The sequence below is a fragment of the Lemur catta genome, chromosome 11 (assembly GCF_020740605.2).
Source record: "Lemur catta isolate mLemCat1 chromosome 11, mLemCat1.pri, whole genome shotgun sequence".
NCBI classification, from domain to species: Eukaryota; Metazoa; Chordata; class Mammalia; order Primates; family Lemuridae; genus Lemur; species Lemur catta.
The window spans coordinates 67,802,074-67,827,568 of record NC_059138.1 but is presented as its reverse complement, the minus strand read 5'-3'; the positions used below and the strand labels follow the sequence as shown (position 1 = coordinate 67,827,568).

The window sequence follows — 25,495 nt, the reverse complement described above, 5'->3', positions numbered from 1 at the left end:
CAAATATAATTTTGGCATCAGTATGAATTGAATTACCGAAAATCTCTTAGAATACCTTCATTTTATTACCACTTTGAACATTGATTTAAGCTGAATATTTTTTTAAAATTATTTCCCAGAATTAAATGTTTATGCCACATGTGAAATGACCTCTGCAACTGTCTGTCCTAAAGCATAATAAATATCCATCATCAACAGGATAGAATACACAAAAGTCAGGAAACTATGTATTCATGACACCTGCTTAGGTATTCTTTGTTTTAGATGATGCCATTTATTCATATTATTTTGAAAATATTTGGTCCAGAGAAGTAAGAAGGGAAAGAAAATTGACCAACAAAGGACGCCCCCTCCCCCCAAAAAACTAAATAAGGCAACAGAAGTTTCAGTTTTTAGATTGGGATCTTTCCATAAGCCAAGTGCTTAGATCATTGAAAGTTTTCAGAAAATTCCTAGTTTATTTCTGCTGTAAAGTCTACACAACAAAATCTCAGCAAAATTTAAAGTATGCCCATGGTAACTGAAAGAAGGAATAAATAAAACTGATAAAGACTGTAGTCCTTGATATTCAGAATCAATTATTCTAGAGTCTCCCGTTACTCCCAGATACAATGATTTGTGAGCAATGCATTTTTTCCAGGCAGTATCCCTTTCCTAATTGCATTTACTGTCCAAATTAAATTAAAATGTCATAATTGTATAAAGCTACTTCCTTTGAAAAAAAAAACAAAGTAAACACTGTTCTAAATGAATACACATTCTAGTTGGGTAACAGTCAAAACCAGACAAATTGAGCACCCGTAAGAGTAAAGTTGAGAGTACAACTTTGAGGTTTCCTTGTTGTAGATATATATACACACAGTCATGTAAATGTTACAGGTACCTTCAAAATGTATTATCTGATTGTCAAAGCTCTCTTTTACACAGAAATGTAATATATGCTATTGTTTGATATAAAATCAAAACAAAAAATATTAGTGTTGTAATCACTTGCCATTGCCTATTTATTCCAAGTTTTGAAGTTTCCTTAAGGCCCCTACAAAAATAGGTGGTTAGGCCTACTTCTTTGAAAATCAGGTGCAGGAAACAAAACAAAAGTCAGTTAAATTTTAAAAAAGATTAAGTAAAGGGCATGGGGGAAAAGGAGGAAGCATGGAAACCTCTTTGAAAAAGGTGGATCTGCATCGGGTAGCTCTGAAGAGCTAGAGGAGATATATTACCAGGAAGTGCCTGAGATGGTATCTCAAAACAGGGGGAGCAAGGAAATAGCACATTCAACTACTTCTATTCCTCTTTGTCCCCTAGGTTTATCCTTGAACTTCATCTATACATAATAGCAAACTACATTATCTATCAGTATCTTTCATTTTCTATTTCATTTAGTATTCAAAATGTATAGAACATAATTTTACTGTTGAAATAGATAAGCAGATATAATTAATGGAATTATAATAATCAGTGGCAAAAAACTTTAGCTACTAAAATAATTTCTATGCAACAATTACTTGTTTTAACTGAGCTCGTATAGAATTAATTGAAAAATTCACTTTAAATGTTAGTAGTCTGCTCCTAAATTATGCATTCAGAAAATGGTATTCTCTGGTAGTATCACCCAGCCTAGATTGGCTAATTCCTCTCTTTTGCCTCTATCAAGATGTTTAATTTGTTAAAAACTTGTAGCAAATAAGCATTTAGCCCACGGAAATGAAAATGATTGTCTTTATGGGGAAAATCATTTTGTCTAAATAAGTTTGCTTCTACTTTCTCTTGAAAAACATACAATACTTATGTTTAGTAAAAAACTGGATTCCTTTCTTTCTTGCCTTCTCTGCTGTTCCAGTGATTAAGCTTGATGTATTTGGTTAGGTGTATTTGGAAGAAAAAGAGGTAGCACGGTAATATCTGATATTTATATAGTAGCTCAGGAGACAGCCCAGGGAATGAGGACATTATAAGAAAAATAATTGTCTTAATTCTCCCAAGGAAGACCCTGGGATAGAGATTCTTAGCAAGGGATTTACTGAGAAAGGAAGGTCAGGAGAGGGCCAGGCACTCAGCAAGGATGTTGGCACAATCGAAGTCTGGCCTCGGTTTGATCTCACGCATAGCACTGAGCACAAGTGACACAGCAAAGGGGGTGTCACTTGAGACAAGGGGGTCTGTCTTTTACACTCTGTATCAGACAGTCATTGGCTGCAGGTAACCCTGTTGTGGGTGGAGTGGGCTGACCTCCCAGACATCTCTGTGGCTCCTTTTGGTGGAGGGCAATTCTTCCCAGAAAGCAGCAACTGCGAGCTATTAACAACCAGAACTCAGAGCAGCTGGAAGTAGGGGCACCAGCCCTATAAACGGAGTCTGGGTGGGGCACCAGAGATGGCTACTACAGTGATCTCCCCCAGAAGGTGATAAATAATTGGAGCACTGCGCAGAAATTGCCTGCCTGTTCTTTCCTAACAGAATCCTGGATTAATTGAAGATGGCATTGAGAGGAATGGAAGTGCCATAATTCCCAGCCTCGTTTGCAGTGATCATGGACTTGTGACTAGTTCCAATGATACGGAGGCAGGAAGAACTTGCTGAATGGGGATTCTGTGAAAGTTTCTCTAAAAGGGGGGCATCTTGCCCTATGCCCATCCTGATCCTTTCTGCCTGGTACATGGATGTGATGTCTAGACTTGCAAGAGCCTTAATCAGATTTGCGGGAACCTGTCTCATGGAAGCCAAGGCTGAGATGGCAGAAGGGGGCCCAGGCCTGTCACAGTACTGTGGAGTCACTGTACCTGTTCCAGTGACTCTCAGAATTCTGTCTGATGTCAGAGGAAATTTTTCCCTAATCTTACTTAATCCACTGTTTTTAAAGATCCTCTTACTAGCAGATAAGCACAATTCCTAACTGATAAATTTTTATCTGACTTCTGGAAGATAAATAAGAGACTTTAACAGAATAAATGTAAATGTTTTAAAAGAATTGCTAAGCATAAAATTACTTTATGTGAAGTAGACCATCCACACATCATGTGTTGTTTGTTTGTTTTTTCTTGGAAGAGTAAGAATACCAGATTAACAGTTCTTGGAAGAGAGATGCTTAAAGAAAATCATTTTCCTCACATATCCAGTATGCGAGCCTGGTACTTGGTACCCACAATTATATAGTGAATAAATGGTATTCTAAGTAGAAGTTCATTTGGCAATTTAATTCCTGAGTTTTCGTAACTCTTGACTACTTACATTTTTAAATAATCTTTATTTCCAACACCTATCTGCTGCAAAAGCAATAACTATGTTTGCTCAATGAAACTGGATGAATTCATCTGAATGTTTCCAAATGTGGGAAAACAAGCATACCTAGCATAACAATTTTTATTTTTGCATTTGGTCTTCTTATATTATGTAGTTCTGATGATTTATTATAAAGTAAGTCTAGTTTTCTTCTAAAGAATTTTGGGCCGGGAGCAGTGGCTCACACCTGTAATCCTAGCACTCTGGGAGGCGGAGGCAGGAGGATCACTCAAGGTAAGGATATCGAGACCAGCCTGAGCAAGAATGAGACCCCATCTCTACTAAAAAATAGAAAGAAATGATCTGGAAAGCTAAAAATATATAGCAAAAATTAGCCGGGCATAGTGGCGCATGCCTCTAGTCCCAGCTACTTGGGAGGCTGAGGCAGAAGGATTGCTTGAGCCCAGGAGTTTGAGGTTGCTGCGAGCTGGGGTGACACCATGGCACTCTAGCCTGGGCAACAGAGTGACTCTGTTTAAAAAAAAAAAAAAAAAAGAATTTTAAAGATATGATGAAATGATAATGAACTGAAATGGCACTTTTTAATAGTATTATCACCAGATAAAAAACCACCAAATTCATTTATTTTTCCTTATTGCTCAGATCTAAACAAAATTTCAAGTCATCAAGTGTTCCTTGCCCCTCTAAAGTTGAGCAATTTCTCACTGAGCAGAACTTCCTTATAATGCCAGAGTTAGGAAATAGCCCTAATATCTCTGCTCCTCATGAGCCAGGTTTTTTAGGCTTTTATTATTATATATCTAACCTTTGTGTTTCAGAGACAAATTTCAACCTCCCTGTTACATAGTGAGTAAGGCATGTGATTGTAATAGGCTAGTATAAATATTTTTGGAGAGCAAAATGGAAAAAAAGCCAATTGCAACCTTGGGCAGGTTAAGAAATGCTAGGGCAATGCTACACATTCCATTAGTCTGCCCTGCCCTGTTTGGGGCAAACCCAACATGAGTCAGAGCTTAAAGTGGACTGGGATGGCATAAGTCAAAATTCTAGTTTGTGATGGCATTTATAAGAAGAACCACTGTGAAGTCACTGGATGACCCTCATTTGTGTTGAAATGGGCCATCACAAGAAGCCTGGTCACATGGGATCATATCAGAGCTTTTCACTATGATTCATTTACATGTACCATAATCACTTTTTGAGTCGAGAAGGCCCTGACTGCAGCACACATTGGGTGACTCTATGATTTCTGATCGACACTGGGATACTTTTTAACTTAGTAAGGGTGCTATTAAATACACTGGTGCAACAGGTATATAATGGAATTTCTCAGGCAAGCTGAAGCCCAAGGTCACCCAAAATGCAAATTATTTTGGTGGTACTGAATGAGAAATAAAAACAACAAACAAGGCAATCCATGCTGAGGCTACAGTAAATGTGAAAGGAGAAAGAGAACACCACCAGTTAAAGATGAAGGACTCTCTCTGCCTAAAGGTAGACCTGAAGCTCGTTTTGAAGGATGAGTAAAACGCAGAAATCTAGTTGATAGTTATCTGATTATTTTTAGATTATATCCTGTGTACATCTTGACATGTATTATTTGACGCGGGAAAGAGATGAGTGAGCATAAGGCGTATCTGTCATGTGCATTTGATTCAATGTTGCAGTTACTCGTTTACCTGAGCGCATCAGTTTGTCTTCTGACGCTCACCTGGTGGAGTCTGTGAGAAAGTGAGAGGAATTCAGGCAGAAAGATGGGGGTCAAAACCACAGCATCTCTCAGTACAGCTTTCCTACTTCAGACTCAGAACTTCAGAAAGGATCAAAATCTCAAGATTCAAGGAGGGCTCCTGAGGCCCCTCAGAGCCAAATCCTGGTTAAAGCTGCATTTGTCTAACTTGGAAAAGCAATATTAGTCATGTGGCTTTGTGTCTTGTTTTCACTGGAACTTTTCCATACATTCCAACTGTCCTGTTTATGAAGCACACTCCCTTTCTGTAAAAGCCAAAATATTCACCGGTTTCCCACTCTGTTCCTCTAAATAATGTTTTCAATCTAACACACTGGAGTTTCAGGGGCTCTTCCTATATTCCTTTTCAACTCTTGGCAGGTATGGACTTCCTTTCTCCCATTTAAAAAAAAGCAGACCATTATTCATGTCAAAAGTTTAAATGCCATGGTTAAGGAGGTTTAAAAAATGCTCTAGGATAGTGGGAATATATTTTCTACAGGGTGCCTTTTAAAACCTAAAATCACACACAGGTGTGTGCTTGATTAGAGCATCAAACCAACATGCCGTAGCACAAAAAAAATTTAGTTTGAAGTAAAAAAAAAGTAGTAATAAATCAAAACCCAAAGTGAATTTCAGTTCAATTAGAATTTGGTTTTCCTGTAATTACATCTGAAAGTTTTAAAAGGTATTTATACCTTTTGATTCTGATAATCTATGTAGGAGGGCTGTCCAGAAAGTATCCAGCCATGGATACAATGGATATGTGGATACAATGGTTGGATACTTTCCAGACAGCCCTCATATACCATAGGATAAAATTAAGGAAAATGAAAAATAGCAGATCTTTATTAAGTGATTACTCTGTACTGACCTTTTATACCAAGTGCTTTATGTGCATTATCTCATTGAAATTTACAAAAATCCCACGAGGAAAGTACTGCTATGCCCATTTTACAGATGGAGAGCTAAAGCTCAGAGAGGCTTAGTCTCATCCCAAAGTCACACAGCAGGTAGATACAGAGACCAGGGTTAAGTCTAGTTCTGCCCACAGAGCCTTTTCACATAAACACTATTCTAGATGGAGTAGAAAATAGCATTAAGAAGACAATTATTCCAAAGTATGACTGAAAACTCCTTGCTAATTAGTACTATTATTAGTCCCTAAGTGATGACTCAAAATAATTCCCATGTAGCTCAAGATAATTCTTTAATATAAGTAAGGATGCCGTTACTTTTTTGCTATCATCAGTGCTAAGGTAATCTCATTTTCCCACTTTAAAGAGGAGACTGTTAGATTCTCTCCAGTAAAATTATTTTTTACCCTCTGAGTCAAAGACCTCTCTAATACTTCCGTGCCCTTTTCATAATTCATTTTATCTCTATGCCTAAGGAAACTCTGAGTTTTCCCATGAAAGCCCCAGCGTGAACACCTCACTGAGCACATGATTCAGATTGGCTGGCACTTGTTCAGCACAGGGGAGAGCTGCTCCTTTTACAACTGTGTTTCCCCAACCTCTTGCCAGGGGACAGCTCTGAGCTGCATGCTAATTAGGCAGCAGCACACAAATCGTGCTCGCAGTTGCTGTTTCCATTTGCGAATTTCCAGTTCTGCCCTGGAAGCCAAATCTGGAACAGGAAAGAAGGCAACTTGTTCTTGTCCTAACCATTGCCTATTCTCTGACCTTGACTTCATAAATTAACTTTGCTAAGGCTTTGCTTCCTTGCTGATGAGGTAGGAAAAATGCTCTCCCTTGTTCTGTGCTATGTTCATCCACTGAGCTGTGACATTTTTTAAAGTAGAGCACAAGTTAAAATGACATGACTGGCAGAGAACATTTGCTTGATAGCATGTAAAATTCTATCAGTTTATGAAACTGTTTTAAGAAGTAATTTATAATATGAAAGATTTATTTTAAAAGGTCACCAAAATCCCTATATGTAACAGTTGCCTATAAGGCAGAATGATTATTCACTGTTTTATGTTTTAATGTTGTCAGCAAAGAGGCACAAGCAAACTTCTGCAAGGATGGAAGAGTTCAGTATGTTGACTGCAGCAGAATGTAGTTTCAAAAGTCTATGTATCTGTAAAAACCCATCCATTGACACTTTACAGGGATGCATTTTATTGATGTAATTATATCAGTAAAGTTTATTTAAAGTTAGCATTGTCAAAAAAAAGAAGTATAATTTGTTAGATAAAGGACACTCAGTGCACAGTGAAAAAATACATTTCTTACCTGCCAGTCTATAGAAAAACATTAGACTAAGTTAGATGTTTTTTTAGAAAGTGAACTGGTGACAACTTATGTAAATATTTGCACTTACATATCAGTTAATGGTTAATTAAAGTTGTTTATTGCTACAAGTATTTGATTTGCGTATCTTTTTCTATTCAGGTTAATAGGAAAATTATTTTCTTGCTTCTTCCTATGGATTGAGCTTAGTCATGAGACAATAAAATATTTTCAAATTCAAAACTTATTTTTTATATTCTATTTAGAACATAAATATAACTATTCTATTTAACTCTCAGCAGTATAAGAAACTCAACAGAGTAGGTAGTGATACCAATGTAAGATTAGGTATCTTAGTAATTCGTGTATTATTATCACTAATAATACTAATATAGTTTGAAGTATATGTCAATATTATATTTTATATTCTATTCTCTATAGTAAATTCTCCTCTATTCTCAATGCCAAAGATGATTCTAAATACTTGTATCTTTTCTAAAATTCATTTTATTTGAGGACTTAAGCAAAAGGAAATTCTGTATTACAATCAAAAGATTTTAACCTAACTATACCTTATTATATAGATATTTAATCTTCCATAATACTTTAATTATCTTAAAAATTTTCAAATACTATTATATTTGGTCAGTTTAATTTCATTGGCATTGACTATATATATTTTTTTCATAGCAGAGGTGATAAATTCAGGACATTTAATATTGATACTATATTTTGTTATGAACTATAGTTCATATTTTCCTTTGAAATTCTTATTCCATATTCTCCAGACTTCCCAAAATGGTCCATCTGCTGTTTCCCCTTCATCAAAACTCAGCTTTATCCAGAGTGCATCATTCCTTGGGGAAATGTTCAAACAGGGCTTTGACATCCTCCTTGCTCTCACTGGCTACTTGTAGGATTTTCCCTCACTCTCACCTCCACTTACCAACTTTCTTTCTTTCAAAGTTAACAGTTCTTATTTAATATGCCCTTTCTATCTTTATTATCTTCAGACACTTTTCCAAATTCATTACCTTGCTCAAGGTTTTTCTGCCTTACCCAAACCACCGCACACCTTAATGTCTCCACCATGGACAGAGCCATTAGGACTCCCTGGGGCCAGAGACTGTAGCAGGGAATCCTCATGCACTAAAGGGGCCACTGCATCACATCACAGAATCATGAAAGACTTTGTACACCCAAAAGAACAAAGGGAAGCAGAGTAAGTGACCAATTCAAGGGGAGCCGGAGGATGGGACAGAAGGCAGGTTACTGATCCAAGAACTCTAAAACATGGAGTTGACAGTAAACAGGAGTAGGTCAGACACAAATGGGGTGATGCATCTCAAGCAAGAGCTTATATCTCAATATTTGAAGCTGCTTATGGGACATTGTCATGACCCTGTTAAGAATTAAGTCCCCTCCAAGTTTCTTTCTCACCTCACCTAGCCCCTGGACCCCACTTTCATTCATCTCTTGTTGACTTTCCATTATATTTTTTTCACATTTGCTATTCTAATTCCTTCTCCTCAAATCCCTAAGCACTTCTACTAAGTCCTCCCACTTAAGATATAACCCTAATTTTATATTACCAAGACTATCTAAATTATGTTCCTTGTTTTCAAAATTGTCTTGGTTTTTTTTTAGAAAAAGAAGAGTTCTCCTTGCCAAGATTATTTCCTCTCTCTAGTGAACTGCTCACTCAAAGGCAAACAATAATTTCCTAGTTACATTTAGCAATTAGCATTTAGCAATGTTTAAATGTCCTCTGTTTTTTAACAGTGAGTGGACACTATTCTTCCATTCTTAAACTACTCCTCTTGTTATGTCTTAGGCTATTTTCACATCTTTCTTTAAACTGCACACCTTAATGTCTCTATGAGCTAACAAGACTTTAAATCTCCCTTCATGAACATGACCCCCAATTTAGTGTCTTCAGTTCTAAACTGTCACCCAAGTTTCACTCTCGAATTTTCAACAATCTGCTGGACGATCAACTTAGATTCCTGCTGCAACTTCGAAATCTGTAAGTCCAAAAATATGTTTCTCTTCCTGATTTGAATGACATATTTCTATTAATGACATTGTTTTCCTATTTATTCTGATTTAAATCTTTGTGTTTGATCGTGACTTCTCCCTCTAACCACAGTCCCAACAACCTGTCAGTCACCAAGAATGTTTGTTTTTGCTTCAATATCTTTGTCATTCATTGTTCCCTCTTTCCATTCCCCCTGATTGCATCCTAGTTTAGGCCCTCATTATTTACCATTTGCTTTATTGTAACAACTTCCTTACAGTCTCTTATAAATCTACCATTAAAAATAATTACATACATTGTTGCCCAGATTCTTCTCCTGATACAGTGTGATCACATTACTACCCTACGAAATAATCAAATTAAAGAAAAGAAAAACGAAACCCTTAGATGATTTCCACCACCTGAGTAGTAATGTGTCTTAATCCATTCAGGCTGCTGTAACAAAATACTTTAGAACGGGTAATTTATAAATAACAGAATTTATTGGTCACAGTTCTAGAGGCTGGAAAGTCCAAGATGAAGGCACCAACAGATTTGGCTACTCGCGACGGCCCCTTTCTCACAGATGGTGCCTTCTTGCTGCTTCCTCACATGGAGATAGGGGCAAACAAGCTCTTTTAGGCCTTTTCCACAAGGGCACTAATACTACTCATGACAGTTCCACCTTCATGAGACAGTCCCCTCCCAAAGGCCCTACCTTTAATATCATTACATTGAGGATTAGATTCCAACAAGTGACTTTTGGAGGGAAACAAACATTCAAACCATAGCATAAAGTTCCAACAAATCTACCTATTTTTAATTTTACAGCTCTCTCTTTTACTTCCCCCCTGATACTTTATGTCATGGTCAATATATACACCCCTCTCTGCCTGCATAGCCATCCTGTGCACTGCCTCTGTTGCAATCCTGCTGGTCCTTCAGTGTCCAATTTAGACACTTTATCTCACTTATGCAAATTCTTCCTGCTCCCTTCAGGTGTAACTGATCTCTCTACTTTTGAATCCTTGTAAAATTTGCATTGCGATCCTTACATTCTACATTGAATTACAGTATTTTTGTATGTATGTGACTTAGTTATTTGTGTTTTGTTTACTTAGTTAGCTGTGTATTATGGATGTGTGTGTAATTTACATATTACACATATGCAAATATATTTGGTGATAAGCAAATTCCTCCAGGGAAGATACTATATTAGATAATTTAGAAAGTCTTTCCAAACTCCTTCACTGCCAAAGCATTGTTGGTTTGTTGCACCTTCAGGGGGAATCTTCAGGTGTTGTATATCTCCTCAGGCCATCATCTTAATCATCTAGAGTCAAGAGTGGCCAAATGTACCCGAAGAAAGTCCATCTTCCTCTTGGCAGGAGATGGGGTAGAGTAAACTTCTCACATGGGAACTAGGTCAGATTCCTCAGACCTCTTCCTTCTCTTCCATACAAATCAAGAGCAAAGCCCAGAACCACCTCAATCACTCACAGTATCATCACCACCATCTACTTTGAGTTCCTGAAGACTAATCTCATGTATCCCTGTTTGTATCATTTCCTAAAAGAAGCCCATGACTGCCAGATCTGCCCTCATCTACCCCACATATTCTAAGCCCCATAAGGCTCTGCACTACCACTCCTTTCTCCCCATCTCCTACTCCTTTACAACTCCAGAATTCCATCCCTGTACCCTCTGAAATTCATAGTCTATTTCCAGAAGAACTCCCTGCATTTCATTCCCTTCTCTGAATGTTCCCTTTACCTTCTTACTCTCTGAGAAACCCGGCTCTCCCCTGAGGATGTGGATTCCACTGTTCACTGCATGAGTAATGGCTGACGTTTCTCTCACAACCCTCATGGCCCTGGGCTTGGAGGTGGATAAGTGTCTTCCTTAGTTCTCATTGCAACCTGCAGAATATTCTCTCTCCCTCATCCCTAACCAACCACCCCCAGCTTCCACACTTGTAACTCGGACTATATCGCCCCCTACCCTAAATTGTTGTAGGTATTTACTGAGATTTACTAACCCTGGGGGATACTTTTTCCTTTTTAGAAAATTTTGACTCCTTGCTTACTATCCCTCTCTCTAACACTTCTCCTATGTCAGTTCTCATCAGTTTCATTATATACACACATCATCTTTGCAATACCGGATGCATCAGTTCCTTGTTCTTTTCTCCTCCAAGTATTTTGTCTTCCACCCTGATTTAGCTACTCTCTTCCAGGGTCAGAGATTTAGACCTGGTAATTACCAGTAACTGCAAGCCCTCTACAATCCCAATTTCATATATCACCTCTCTGGCCAACACCTCCTGTCTTTCAGTTTAACTCACCCTCCTAGGATCCAGATATCAACAATCTGCCACCTGCAGTCCTTCCATCCTCCAACCTACGAAATATCTCTCACACTGCCTGATATGCTCTCTTCTCCCTACCTTTCCTCCTATTATCCACAAATCTGACTCTCTCTGTCACTGCCTTCAGGACTTTGCTCAAACATCACCTTTCTTAACGAGGCTTACCCTATTTAATTCACTTGAAATGGCAACTCTGCTCTACTTTTTCCCATAGCATTTATCACCTTCAAACATACTAAATAATTATTAATACTTATAACCACATGCTTATTTTTAATTTTGTCTGCTTTCCTCCAAAATATAAGACTCATGAGGACAAGGACTTTTGTCTTTTTGTTTTCTAATGCTATTTTTCATACAATGAACAATGCTTGTCACACAGTTGTTGTTGAAAAGTATTTATTAAATAATTAGCATTTATTAGATTTTAGTTAAAATTACAGAATTCATTAGATAAGAATGTCAATTTCCTTCTTTAAAATGATGTATTATTGTGGCAGATCCTATCCTCTTCAGATTTCCCTCCCTGAGCCCTTGGGACGTGGCTCAGATGTCACCTTCTCCATGAGGCCTTCACCAACCAACCTATTTGAAATGCCACCTCCTCCTCCAGCACTCCTGACTGCCCACCTGGGTTTCTTTTTCTCTACAGAAGGTGCTAGACACATAAAACTATCTAGCATGCTATACATTCCATGTCTTTATTTTGTCTAACGTCTGTCTGTCTCCTCCCATTAGAACATAAGCTCCATGATAGCAGATGTTTATGTCTGTTTTGTACCCTGCCATGTCCCCATGGCTTAGAGCAATACCAGGCACAGTGGAAATGCTCAGTACATACTTGTTGAATGAGAGGATGAATGGATGTCTCCCCTGCATTGACCAAAGCATCCTATGTGCTCTCTCTCTTTTTCTTTCTGATTTGATGTGCTTCCTTCTGTGATTTTCAGGTAACCTTCTCCCAACTCTGTCCCAGTCTCTCAGTCAACTCTGGTAGGTACTCAGCTCAGGATCCGTCCCCTGGGGAGCTTTGTCCTGCCACTGCACTCACCCCTCTGGGCATTCTGCACTGCTCCCAGCACACACAGGGCACTGTTGTTCTCTGCAGGCTGCCCCTGAACTCTGCCATGTTGATATCCCCATTCTATTAATTTGATAAATCAACACTCACACTTCTGTTCTTCCTGCTTTTACACACACATGTAACAGTTTCCACTAACAGCTAAAAACAGTGCAAGCAATCATGTGTACCATTAGGGGACAGGACACACAGTGTGGATTTTGCTTTATGTTGATACATTTTTAAGACTGTTTCTGGAAATACACTATGCCTAAAGAAGATGTATCACGTGTGTACAGTAAAGTCTAAGTAGCTGGAAGCTTCAATTAATCAGTGCTCTACGCTTTAATTCGTTGATGAAGGATAGGTAAAACTAAAACTAAGTATTAATATTTAGAAAAGACTTGCAGATGTGTCTTGCATCAAGATACATTGGTCTATTTCCTGCCTGAATCAGAAGTCTGAAGCCCTACAGCACTAATGACCAAGCCACCCACCTCAGCCTCATGCCACTATTTTGTGCTGTGTGCTCGCACAGTTCCTTAGGGCCAGCTATCCCATCCATGTCTGTCCCCACAGCAACGAGTCCAATGCCAAATGCAGGAGCAGGTGCTCAAGCAGTACCTTTTGCTTTACTGATTGAACAGTAACTGTGAGGCTTTGAAAATCTGTTCAAATGATAACTGTGAGGCTTCCCTCAAATATCACAGAAAATTTAAAATTTAAATGACATACCAAGACAGGAAAGTGTACCATATACATCTTAAAAGATTTTCAAAAGCAAGAGTCAGCATGTGAATGGCCATAGAATTTGGTTCAGTAAAATACCCCCTTTCACATGCATTCTAAGTAACTAGGGTTTTACTGGAACTGTTTTTCTCCTGCTCAAGGGTAGCTCTGTTAGTATTATTAAGAGCTGCTTGATTAGAATGAAGAGAATGGGCAAAGATTTAGTCAAAAGAGGAAGGACATTATTATCTAGGAGTAAAGAAAGGAAAATTTCACTTCTTAAGGAATTCGCAAGTTGTTAAGATTTTGATGGCATTTCTCCATCCATAAATGTTTTGGCAATTCTTTAATACCTATGAGTAAGTCATGGCATTGTGCAGGGTCTTAGGGAGAGGGTACCTGCCCTGTGAAGCTTAGAGAGTAACAGAAAAACCTGACATAAGACAGAACCTTAACAAATGTGCTGTAAAAAAGAACAGCAGGCAGCAGATAACAGGAGGATGTCACCTCAAGGGGAGACAGGAGGGTCAGAGAAAACTTCCTTAAGGAATTTCCTAGGCCTTTTTATTACATGATTGCATCTCTATTGTCTGCCTCCCAAATATATGCTGTCTGGTAAAAATCACACAGTATCGTTAGGTTGCTATTGAGAGTCAGCCTCTCCAGCTGGATCAATAACAACTGGCAAAACAGCAGTAGCCTATTCAGAGGCACAAAATTATCCCCCAATATCCAGCATCTCATGTCTAGTCTTTGATACCTGAGCCTCTCCATTTCCTACTCAGCTTCCCCTTGGACCTCAGATTGCTTTTGTCTTCCATCACTTAACCCCTTTTAGGGTCAAACAAAACACTTCTGCTAAAGCCCCCCAAGCTGCCTTTTAAAATATACAATCAACCCATACTTGGATGAGCTACTCCCTCACCATGTCTGGGACTATAGGATGTCTCCTCACCTTGCCAGACACACTTTGCAATCCACTGAGTACACAGAGATAGCTCGCATCATCTGCCGCTTCTGGCCTGGATTCCTAAACAATTGACAATCAAACTCCAAACTCTGTGTTTTTAGGCTTCTGTGTTCTCATGTGCAGCATGAGTACCTGTGGCCCTTAATTTTTTGCCTCCTGGACAACCTTGAGGCACCCAGATTTTCACCACATTTCACCTTTGTATGCCAACGATTTAGGGAAAAAAAATGAATGAAAGATCTTTTACCAAATATGCCATGGGTATGTAAGTTATTGGTGATGCCCTCTCAAACTCTGGAATTTCCTGGCAGTCTCCCAGTGTTCACCTGGCATCTCCTGTGATCTTTTGGATGGAAGAGGTCCTTGTTTATCTGGGCAACATCCAATAACCTGAACTTTTATTACCAACCCATTTGGACCATCCTGGGCCACTTACTATACAACATCCTCAAAGGTCTAGAAAGGTGAGTTTGCACTATTAAAGGTAAAGTGTTTGGGAGTAAAAATTCCTCCCAGGAAATTCATGTATAAGAGTGGCACTACACTTGAGAAGTGAGCTTCCAAAAGGAGAGATAATTCAGCATGTCTTGGGATTTACTGGGTATTTAGTTCCCTGCTTGTCAATAAGGACGCCTAACAAAGATCCTCAAGTGGACTGACCATTTGGTAGGTCCTCTGCAACTACAGCAGCCTTACAGAACTTGAAGGCCCAATTCTGGTGTACTTTAGAGCTTGAAGTTAACATAGGGATAGAAGCATCCAGTTTGTCCAAAGGGCCAAGAACAACTTGGTTCCACATACGGGCTTTTTTTGTTGAAAAAAAGTAAATTCAAAAGAATTGATAATTATCCAGTGTAGGAGAAAATAACACATGCCATCTGGGCAGTATTTGAGAAGTTTACCCTGTGAAGATGAGGAGTGTAACATTCAATGATTGCTCTAACATTTCTACTCTTGCCAAGTAGTTCAGTCCGAAGTGGCGCTTGTCTTTTTTAGCTTCAAAATCAACTCATCTCTGTGAGGTAGAATTTACCCAAAAAGTCCTGATGTTTGACTTTCATAATGACCATAAGTCAATCTCTGCCCCTAACAAGTCTATCACCAGATAGTCTCGCCTCAGAGAGCAGTGAGCTATGGCATCAATGCCATGCTGACCTCCAAGTAGACAATGGGTAGCCCTAGCCATGTATACTAGCACCATGTGCCCCCTACCAGGGTGCACTGGGCCTCATTCTCCGGATGCACTATGCTGCCTGCAGTGGGCCACAGGCATGTTCTCATGTTCTCAGGAGCCCCTTCCCCTCTCCCATGCCGTCACAGTCCCATTGGATGTCACCGATGACATGTGGCCTTGAATTCCACACAAGGCATCAAACATGCCTCATCCTCTGAGCTAAGGTCTGGTACTAACAACATTTAGTCCTCATATTTCTATTACCAACCCCAGAGGTAATGTGAGGTTACTCTGATTATACACTGGTGTTGAGATTATATACAACGGCCTTCACCTTAGGTCTCTTGTTCTAGCTGGTTGGGATTGAAACACTCATCAAAAGGGATTGTTTTAACCCAAACTAAGGATGCCTAAAACTGTGACTCCCTTCTTGAGTGAGTAGGTTTTTTTTTTTCCAGTGTTACCACCATCCAGATAAATTTTCTTAGAACTTGGGGTCTATCTGTTATTTCGAAAAGGTTCTCTTTTGCAAATTTTGATCAAATTATCTTAAATTCACCATAAAAATCCAAACCAAATGCACAAAAGACAATGGAGGTATGCCTTGGGAGGTATGTCTTCTACTAAGAAAGAGACCAGCCAAGCCAGGTCATTTTCCTGCCAACAAAACAGGTCTGCTACAATGGTTTCTTTGTTTCCAAATAGAACAGCCAGTTCTACAGCAACTCCTGGCCCATCCCTAAGCTTTCTTGCAACCTTCGTTCTACTACAGTCAATGAACACCCTACATGACTAGGCATATCAAGCCTGGCTTCTTAGCCCCTCTCCAGCAGGCAATTAGGAAAGACATGCCCTAGTTTGGCATTTGTTAACTTATATCTTGTCAGCCCAGTCCTTAAAGAATTTTGAATTTTTCTGTTAATTATTTTATTTGTTTGATCTCATAATATTCATAATATTTACAGCATAATGGTAATCTCTCATTCCATAAGAATGAAGATTTCCATCTAGCCCCTTTCTCTACCTAGTACCTCCAACAGTTCCTAAGGAATTATACTCAATTTATGGCCCCCACTGAAATCAGGAAAAATGCTTGTACCTGGGAAAATGTTTGTGGCTCAATTCCAAGGAAAGGGCCCTGGTACCACATGTGCACGTGGAACAGCACTACTTTCAACTGTGGTTTCATTTACCACTGGAAGACTTTGAAAGATCAATCCTTTCTATAAAAGGAAGTTCACCTGTTTTGGTTTTGTTTTTCCAAAACCATGAAAAACGTCAAAACATTCCTGGCCAAAATCCACTGCACATCTCACATATCTAGTCAGACATATTTGGTGCAATTCTTCAGTGCTGAAATGTTTCCAGTCTTCCATCCTCCTGTCTTCCTTACCAGCCCTTCTTCCTATGTCCAAACTCATCCCCTCCCATCGACTTTGGCTTGGACTAGCCCTTGACAGCTACTCTGGTTTCTTACCCTGTACTATCTAGGGACTGTGAATTTTTTGGGCATCCTTTAGAATAAACAAACTGCATCAATACTGATCTGGAATGGCAACAGACTCTGTCTTTGAAAAATCTAACAGTATTTGTCAATTAAACCAAGCCAAAATAACAAAAAAAACACGTGGCAAAGAGATAAGTCATTTCTAAAACCGCTATAGCAATGATGGTTGGCTTACTGATAAGCTCAGCATGAAAGGCCACTTTTAAAGGTCTTAGATGCTGTTTTAAAATATAAACTTTTGGTACTTTCAATAACAGCACTCAAAATCAAAGCATCCTTTAAAATCATCTTAAGAGTATACATCTGAAAACACCACTATAATTTAACATTACAATTTTAATTTAATAATCCTATTCTTATTTCCTAAACTAACATTAGGTGGAGATCTTTTTAAATAACTCAGGGAAGATAATTTTAATACATCTGTTTAATAGGAGTAGTTTCTTAGCAAGAATTTATCCCAGTACTTCTGTTGAAGGGTGGGGCTATTTTAATTAAATTATGCAATCCCAATGGAAGCCATTCTGACTTTCATTATGTTTATGTTGGCGTGTGAATTATATTAACTTACTGTGAAAGTAGAAAGAAGGTCACATTAAGACTGATTTTAAATTTAAAAAAATAGTTCATTCACTCCATGAAGGCAGTGTGGCTGTGTTTTTTTCTACATATCCATTCACTTATAGATATTAAATATTGAATATATGCCAGCTGAGTAATGTGACCAAATTAGGTCATTCAGGTCACTAAAATGTCCTTTCCTGTGACATATTTTAAATTAATGCAGGAAAATAAGAAGTAAAACTAAATTAAGAATATGCACACAGCGGACTCTCACTATAACACTGTTTGTAAGAGAGAACTTGGTGTAATCTATATACATCTTGGAGCTTACCAAAAGAGATTAGTTGCTAAAATAAAAAAGCACCTTGACATGAGGTAGTTCTCCTTAAACAAGGGTCTCTCGTGCTTTTGTTGTTTGTCCTTCCTCCCAGTAATATTTAAACTAGTGGACAAGTCTACCCCTACCTTTTTCAGGGCCAAGAGCAAGAGTACACATGGCAGCAGGCAGAACAAGACTAAATATTTAATAGTTACAAACCAGGCTAAGATACCAGTAGGTAAAATAAGTTCTATCTTCCTTCCTCGACAAATGTACATTTATAAAGACCTAAACGGCTAGGTCTGAGTTCAGAATTTAGAATTTCCAACTCTTTAGATTTCTGGCTGGGGACTTGGCAGTGTGTGAAGCATTGCCCCTTTAGCCCATGATCTGCCCCTTTTCTCTCAAATATCTACATTTATTCTGTACCCCTAGTAGCCTGTCATTTACCTGCATGGAGACTTGAGCCTGCATGTCCAAGCTCTGTTTTCTTTTCCAGCATCGGCTGCCTTTGGCCACACTCATCTATGGTTTGGCACACAGGTGGCACAGTTGACCCACAGAAGGCAGGCCCTGAAAGAAGCTTAGGGCTGTTTGAGCAGAGCCTTATGGAGCTGATCTACAGGGGGTGACAGACTGCGTGGAGTTCTTGCCTGTGATTGGGGCCATGGCCAGAGAAGCACTACAGCTGGACCCTCCAAGGTCCAGGGTAAGGATTCCTTTCACTCATAGAGGGAAGTCTATAAGACTATAATGATTGAGAATGCTGACTCAAGCCACTGTGATTGAGAATGCTGACTCAAGTAATGACTCTGTGTTCATTGTTTATCATTAACAGTTAAGAGATCTTGGAGAAGTTATTCATTCAATGCCTCCTTAATTGGTTTTCTTGCCTATAAAATGGAAATAACAGTACATAACTCAGAGAGTTGTGAACACTAAAGGCTATATTATATTTTCATATTATGTGTCCAGGAGGGTGCCTGGCCTACAGAAAATACTCCACAAAGTTTAACTATTGCTATTCTTTTAATTCCAGAACTCAGCACAATGCCTGTCACAGAGCCTACAGCTTTAAAGTATTTTCACAAAGTCTGAATGAATAGTGATTAAATGAGTTAGAATACTTGTCTTTTTGTTACTTCTTAAAGTATTTGGTTAAAAATGACTACAAATTCTAGTTTGTGTAATCTAGATAGAAATAAGTTTTAAAATTGACACTGAGGGGTGTGTACATTCAGGGCAACTGGAATCTATGCTCCCAGAGTGAAAATTTAAAAATTTAAAAAATAAATAACATAAAACAAAATAAAATTGGCACTGAGGGTAAAGAATCAAGATTACTTTTCATACTTTATTATTAACAATAAAAATAACTGTCACAGAAATTGTGAAAGCAAAACAAACTTAAAAAAATAAGATTAAAGAATACTAAGTCTCAGTTTTTAATCTTTGCTAAGCTTTGCCTGCAAGGTCAAGAGACTGCTTTCTGGAGTGGACTGGGAGAGCAGAAACAAATGTCTTTTATGGTGTAACCCACTTTTAAAAGAAAACTTTATTTCCTCTAAGTTCAAATTCTAGTGAGGATTAGAGCTGATTAGAGTTTATTTGCTTAGCTGCCCAATTTTAAATTGCTCACTATTGTGCTCACATCATCCATGGAGTCATTTATTCCAAATAATGTATCAGGACCTACTGCGTACCAGGCATTGAAGACACAAAAACAACGGGCACAGTGGCCTCCACTCAAGGAGGTCACAGGTGGAGGTGGACACAGGACATAAGGCAACGCAGGGTTAGGCCTGGGGTGTTCTGGGAGGGAGTTTGACCCCATGCTGAGGGGCCTGAAGACAATGGGAAGCCGTGGAAAGATTCTGATAGAGAGAGAAAAAAATGCAGACAAAGGTCTGAAATGAAAGAGACTACTTAGGAAGCTCATATAATGAAGGATATTTCAGGCTCTCTTTAATATGTTCAAATCCCATCTCTTCTACTTACTAGCTAAGTGGCATTGGGCAACTTATCTCACCTGTGCTTCAGTTGCCTCATTTCAAAAACAAGGACTGTATTTCTACCTTTTTCATAGTGTTATGATGAAGACTGGGTGAGAAAATTTGGAGTTTGGTTTTGAATGCGTGAGGGTTCATTTTGCCTTCAGATACACAGTGGAGATGTTGCACAGACAGTTTACTATACCCTCTGGAGAGCAGATAAGAGGTCAGGATTAGAAAGATATATCTGGGAGGTGTCAGTACAATAGTAGTATTTAAGACCCAAGACTGGATCAGCCCACCTGACTCAGTATATGTGGAAAAGAGAAATTCCAAAGACTGAGTCCTGGGCCACTCCTACATTCAGAGGTTGGGAAATCAGAGATAGAGAAGAAGATTAAACCAAGGCAGCGTGGGTCCAGGAAGCCAAGGGAAGAATTATTTCCAAGGAGGGCAAAGTCAACAGTGTCAACTCACCTACAGATGATAGGTCAAACAGGATGAAGACTAAAAATTAGCCATCGGATTTGGCAATGTGGAGGTCACCCCAGTCTTAACAGAGTGAAACTGCGGAGGTGACAAAGCCTAGCTTCAGTGGATTCAAAGAGAAGGTGAGGAGAATTGGAGACAAGAGTTATGGAAAATTTTTTCAAGGACTTATAGCAAAAGGGGAGTTAAAAATAGAAGATGAGAGATATTGCAACATATATGGATATTGCTACAGATGATCTAATAAAGAGGAGAAAAACTGATGATACAAGGAGGGGTGGATCCATAAAACTGAAACTTTAACAATGTATACCTGCTGTGATTCCACTGGGATAAAGCAATTCATTGGGAAGTATATTTGTGTTATTTTCTTTTCTTCATATACATGCATATCAAAAAACTGTCACATTTGTATACTCTTTAAAGAAAAATATTTTCAATGGTACCATAATAGAACCATTGAAAAGTAAATGGTGGAAACTCTGTCTTTCCTTGCCTCCCTCTTTTCTATAATTCCTCCCTTTAAAGATTGTAAACATTCTTGTGGCCACATATTTCAACTAAAATAATTCATGCTTTGGGATTAACAGTGTGTTCCTCTTCTAGTAGTAATTTTGATTTGGTGAAATATTTTCAAATACGATGATATGAGATATTTGCTTCAAAATATTTAGCTGGGGTGGTCATGGGAGCAGAGATGAAAGAAGTTGTTGGTTTTGAGTTGATAGTTAATGAAGCCACATGATGGGTGTACAGTGGTTCCTTATAGCATCAATGACTTCTTAACTGATCACAAAGTGTCTCAGATGCATTAAGATAGAATTAATTTGGATGCTCATTACACAAATAACTTGGAAGCCTGGATTTTTTTAATGATGTCTTGGTTCTCTTAAATATCCAATCACTCTAGGTAAGCATAAAAATTCTGAGAACATTTACGCTATGAAGTATGTTTTATAGGCAGATAATGCTACAGTCACAAAGCAATGCTAATCCAGTCGATTGTTATTTAAAAGAATAAATAGTTTATGGCTGAATAAATAGAAGGTTAAATTTCATTGCAATAATAGTTACCACTTTTTAAAAGAAATTCAGAGTTCTGAAATTTGTCACACATATTGCTATGTAAAAATTTATGTAACAAAAGATCTTAATGTTTTAAAAGAAACAACAGTGTTGTTACATTAACTCTTCAAATATTAACCACTGGTATTCTTTATGTCTTCCAGTTATTCACTAACCATTTTATAGTGGTCTTGTTTCTCTAATTGTCAGTAATTTCCACCAGGAACAGTTGAAAAACAAACTGCAGTAATTTTTTTCTACATAAGAAATATTTTGATTTTATTAATAACATCACCCCCCACTGCTTACTATATATTCATTATTTTAAAAGTCCACTATGTATCTGAGACCTACAAATTCTAATTCAAAAATTTAATCCAAAGTTATGTTGTTCTTGTACAGCTTATGGTCTCTTTGCATGGTTTTATTGCCTCTAGCATTTTCTTGGTGTAAACTACTGAGCAAGGGAACAAGATTTCCTTTGTAACTGATACCTAAATTTCTATTCTGCTTTAAGCATCTAATTTGCACTGTAAAGACATATAATTTGAGACTTGTAGCTATATCACAAAAGTACAACAGTTTATGCTGTTCTCTAATTTTCTGAGTTGTACTGGCTATAATTTACATTTTTTGCATGTTTTTAACTGCCATGCAAATCAGTATACATCAGAAACCTTTGTATATTGACAAAAGCTGGGAAAAGGATGCCTTGTTCTGATTTCAGATAAACATTCTCTTTTCAGGTCTGCAGGTGCAAAGGGGTCCATTCATAATATTTGCTTAAAATCAGTTATAGTCTCTGGATGGAAATACAATACTATTTCACAAGAACGTGATTAATCTTTATAAGCACAATGAATATTAAAAATATTATTATTATTAGTAAATTCTAGAGGGAAGTAGGACTTTTTTCTTTGCCCATGTATTGGGGAAAAATACTGTTGACACAAGTTTTGGTCACTTCAGTAGTGTGTGTTTACTAAATTTAGAAAAACACTTTATTACTTACTGAAAACAGTATGGAATTATGCTCAGCGGAAAAATCTGCTGCAACAAATGCATGTTCTATTTAAGAGATAACTGATAATGAATGTTACTTTTTCCTTTCTCTGAAGTTTCACTTATTCTGAAATTAAAATATAAGCCAAAAAATAACCACAAGAAAAAAATTTACTCTAATTGCCCCCATTTCAACACAACTGGATAAATCTCCCTGAAACAAACACTAGACAACTATATAAGCAACAATTAAGTGAAGTTAGCTGGATGTTTCCATTATAAGCCCTATTTATAAGTTTATGGCTTAACTGTTTCAATTAGCTTCAGGCAGAAACTTGGCCCACCGATTCAAAGCGTAGGAGTAAATTTTAGTCTACAAAACAATTACAACTATTAATTAAACTGTCCTTGAGCCTGAGAGGTCAGAGAAAGACTCTAATAGAATTTAAAGGTTGGTCACCAAACAGAGAAAAAGTGAAATTGAAAAAAAGGTATGGCAATAATCATTGCATTGGCAAAAACAAATGTTTGGCCTATATTGAAAACCTGTAAGAACTCATCTTACATTGATGCTTAGTACTATTACTTAGTTTTATGGTTTGGCAACAATCCAATACTACCACCTTTCATTTGATTTTGATTACTTAAATCGAAAGTCCCAAAACACCTCACTATCTGACTTGAACTTTTCTTTGTGATTTAGGGAAGGCAGGTGTTATTATCCTCATTTTACAGATGAGGACAGTAAAGTTTATAAAGAGGCAACCTCTCCAAATCAAGGTAAGTCTGACATAACTGGCTTGCTTGGACTGAAAACTGTCCATCCTGCTCCTGGATGTTCTCTGCTTCTCAATCTCAGAGACAGGTCTCAGTGAGGGATCAATTTAGCTAGGAAAGTTGTTTTTCCTTCCTCCTTTTTCTAATCTTTCTTTTTTCTTCTTTTGTTTTAAATAAAGCCAAAAGGATGGTGACTTAAAGCAGGAATATTGTGTTTAATTCCTTCAGATGCAGCAGGAAGAAACTCACATGTTGCTGTCTTTTTCTTTTCTGGACTCAAAAATGGAAGACTCACTCCCATTATAAGCAGCTTATTCACAACCTTGAGTCAAATGTAAGTTAGTGGTTGGCAAACCCAAATGCTAGAAAGATGGGGAGCACATTTTGCACATACGATGCCCTCAAGAATGGACCAGAACTCCTAAACGGCTTCTGTAAATACAACCCCGTCTTCCAAACTTCTGTTCTATTACTACTTTCCCCACACCCAGGAGCAACACACAGACTCTCCTCGAATAATTAGTCATTGCTGTCGCTCCGGGGCAGAAATGCTTGCCACCTGGCCTCCCAAAGGCCGCACAGCGATGAAGGATGCTGTCACATTTCCGCCCTTTTGAAGTTCTCAGAGCAGACCGAGACTGACCCCTGCAACTTACCTGGCGGGGATGCTCTGGCGGGGCAGTTCTTCGTGCCAGCCCAAGACCTTCGGGGAAGAGAAGAAAACAAAACAAGACAAAACAAAACAACTTACCACCTTGGCCCAGTCCAAGAACAAGTGAAAACACCCAGGCCGCCCGGAGGAACGAGGCAGGACCTCGCCGGCAGTTCTGCAGGCAGACCAATGCAGCGGTAAAAAAAGGCAGGGCCGAGCCGCACATAATGCAAAGCAGCCCGCCCCGCGCCCGCCGCCTGGCTGCTTCCCGGGCGGAGGACGCGCGCTTGCGCCTCCTGGGCGCACCTCGGGGCCTGCGAGCCGAGTGGCGCTAGGACGTTTCCCGCAGGCCCGGCAGGCGGACCCCGCGGCTCAGCGCAAGCGGTGCGGGGACGCGGGCCCGGGCACCGCTCGGCATCTCAGGGCCCCCGCGGCCCTCCCGGCTCGGCTCGGCGGGTTCCGCGGTCTCCGCGAGGAGCACCTCCTTCGACGGCCGAGGGCTCGGGGCGGCGACGGGAGCGAGGGCTCCCTCGCCTGCTCCGGGACAAAGAAAAGAGCTTTTGTTTCTCTCCAGCCGGTGGGGCTTCTGCTGCATAAATCAGCTTAGCGAGGAGCCAAACACAATCAAACCCAAACAAAGCCCGAAGCTGGGGGGGAAACCACCCTAATGTACATTCACTGGGTGATGCTGCATCTGTGGGAGGGGACGCCGGCAAGGCCGAAGGGGAAAAAAAAGGCGATGGCGCATCGATCAGCGCGAGCTTCTTCCACAGGTGGGCAGAGAGGCCAACTCCACTTAGTTGCACTTTTGCAGACTCGTCAGCGGAGCAGCGGGCAACGACAAGGCGGCAGCGTCCTGGCTGGCGAGGGAGGAAACTCGGGGTGCCAGCAGCAGGGGGAGGCGGCTCTGGGAGCGCCCTAGAAGCGCCCGCCGGCACCCGCAGGCACAGGGCGAGGCATTGCCGCTCCCCGCCAGCTCAGGAGGGGAGGTCCGCGGGGCTGCGGGAGCCCGGCCTTGCCGGGCGAGGGCTCCGTACCCTGGTCCTTTTGGCCCCAGTGCGCGGCTCAGGCGTCCTGCTGCCCAGAGCCCAGGCAGCTGGCGCGCTCTGGGGTGCACCCGGCGAGGATGCGAGGGAGGCGAGGCCGGTGAGGGGCGGGGGAGAGGTGGTCCTGCCCCGGCCCCCCGGGGGGCTCGGGACCTGCGAGTAGCCGGGCTCACACCCGGCCGAGAGTTGCTAGGAGACCGCCCCACGCTCCCGAGCGCCTCGCCCCGGAGGCCCGCAGGCGCGGCGGCGGCCCCGGCTGCAGCAGCAGCAACAGCTCGGAGCAGCGTGGGCGGGACATTGGTGAGGCATGAAGTCACCGCGGCCCACACTCGCTCTTTGTTTTGCTCACTCTAGCTCTTTTTTTCTCCCTTGGCTCTGATAGTGGCTATTCCCATGGTTCAAAAGAACTGATGCGTAGCCGCGCAACAGGAATGGCACGCTGCGTTCCCTTCTCCCTCCTTCCCCCAATCCTCGCACCCCAGTGATCGCCTGGCGGGTGTGGTGGGAGACTCTCGCTCAGCACAGGCGGCAGCTGCGTGCAAACCCCAATCGCTCACCC

General features: G+C 39.9%; 1 protein-coding gene across 3 annotated transcripts in view; it reads right to left on the bottom strand.

Moving 5' to 3' along the window:
- Nucleotides 1-25,187, bottom strand: part of ITGB8 (integrin subunit beta 8) — an 81,309-nt gene extending 56,122 nt beyond the window's left edge. For all 3 annotated transcript variants that reach the window (XM_045564451.1, XM_045564452.1, XM_045564453.1), the window contains exon 1: nucleotides 23,990-25,187. In XM_045564451.1, the coding sequence (XP_045420407.1) occupies nucleotides 23,990-24,116 (127 nt within the window). In that variant the 5' untranslated portion in view covers nucleotides 24,117-25,187. The remainder of the gene's footprint in view (nucleotides 1-23,989) is intronic.
- Nucleotides 25,188-25,495: the final 308 nt, after the last annotated feature.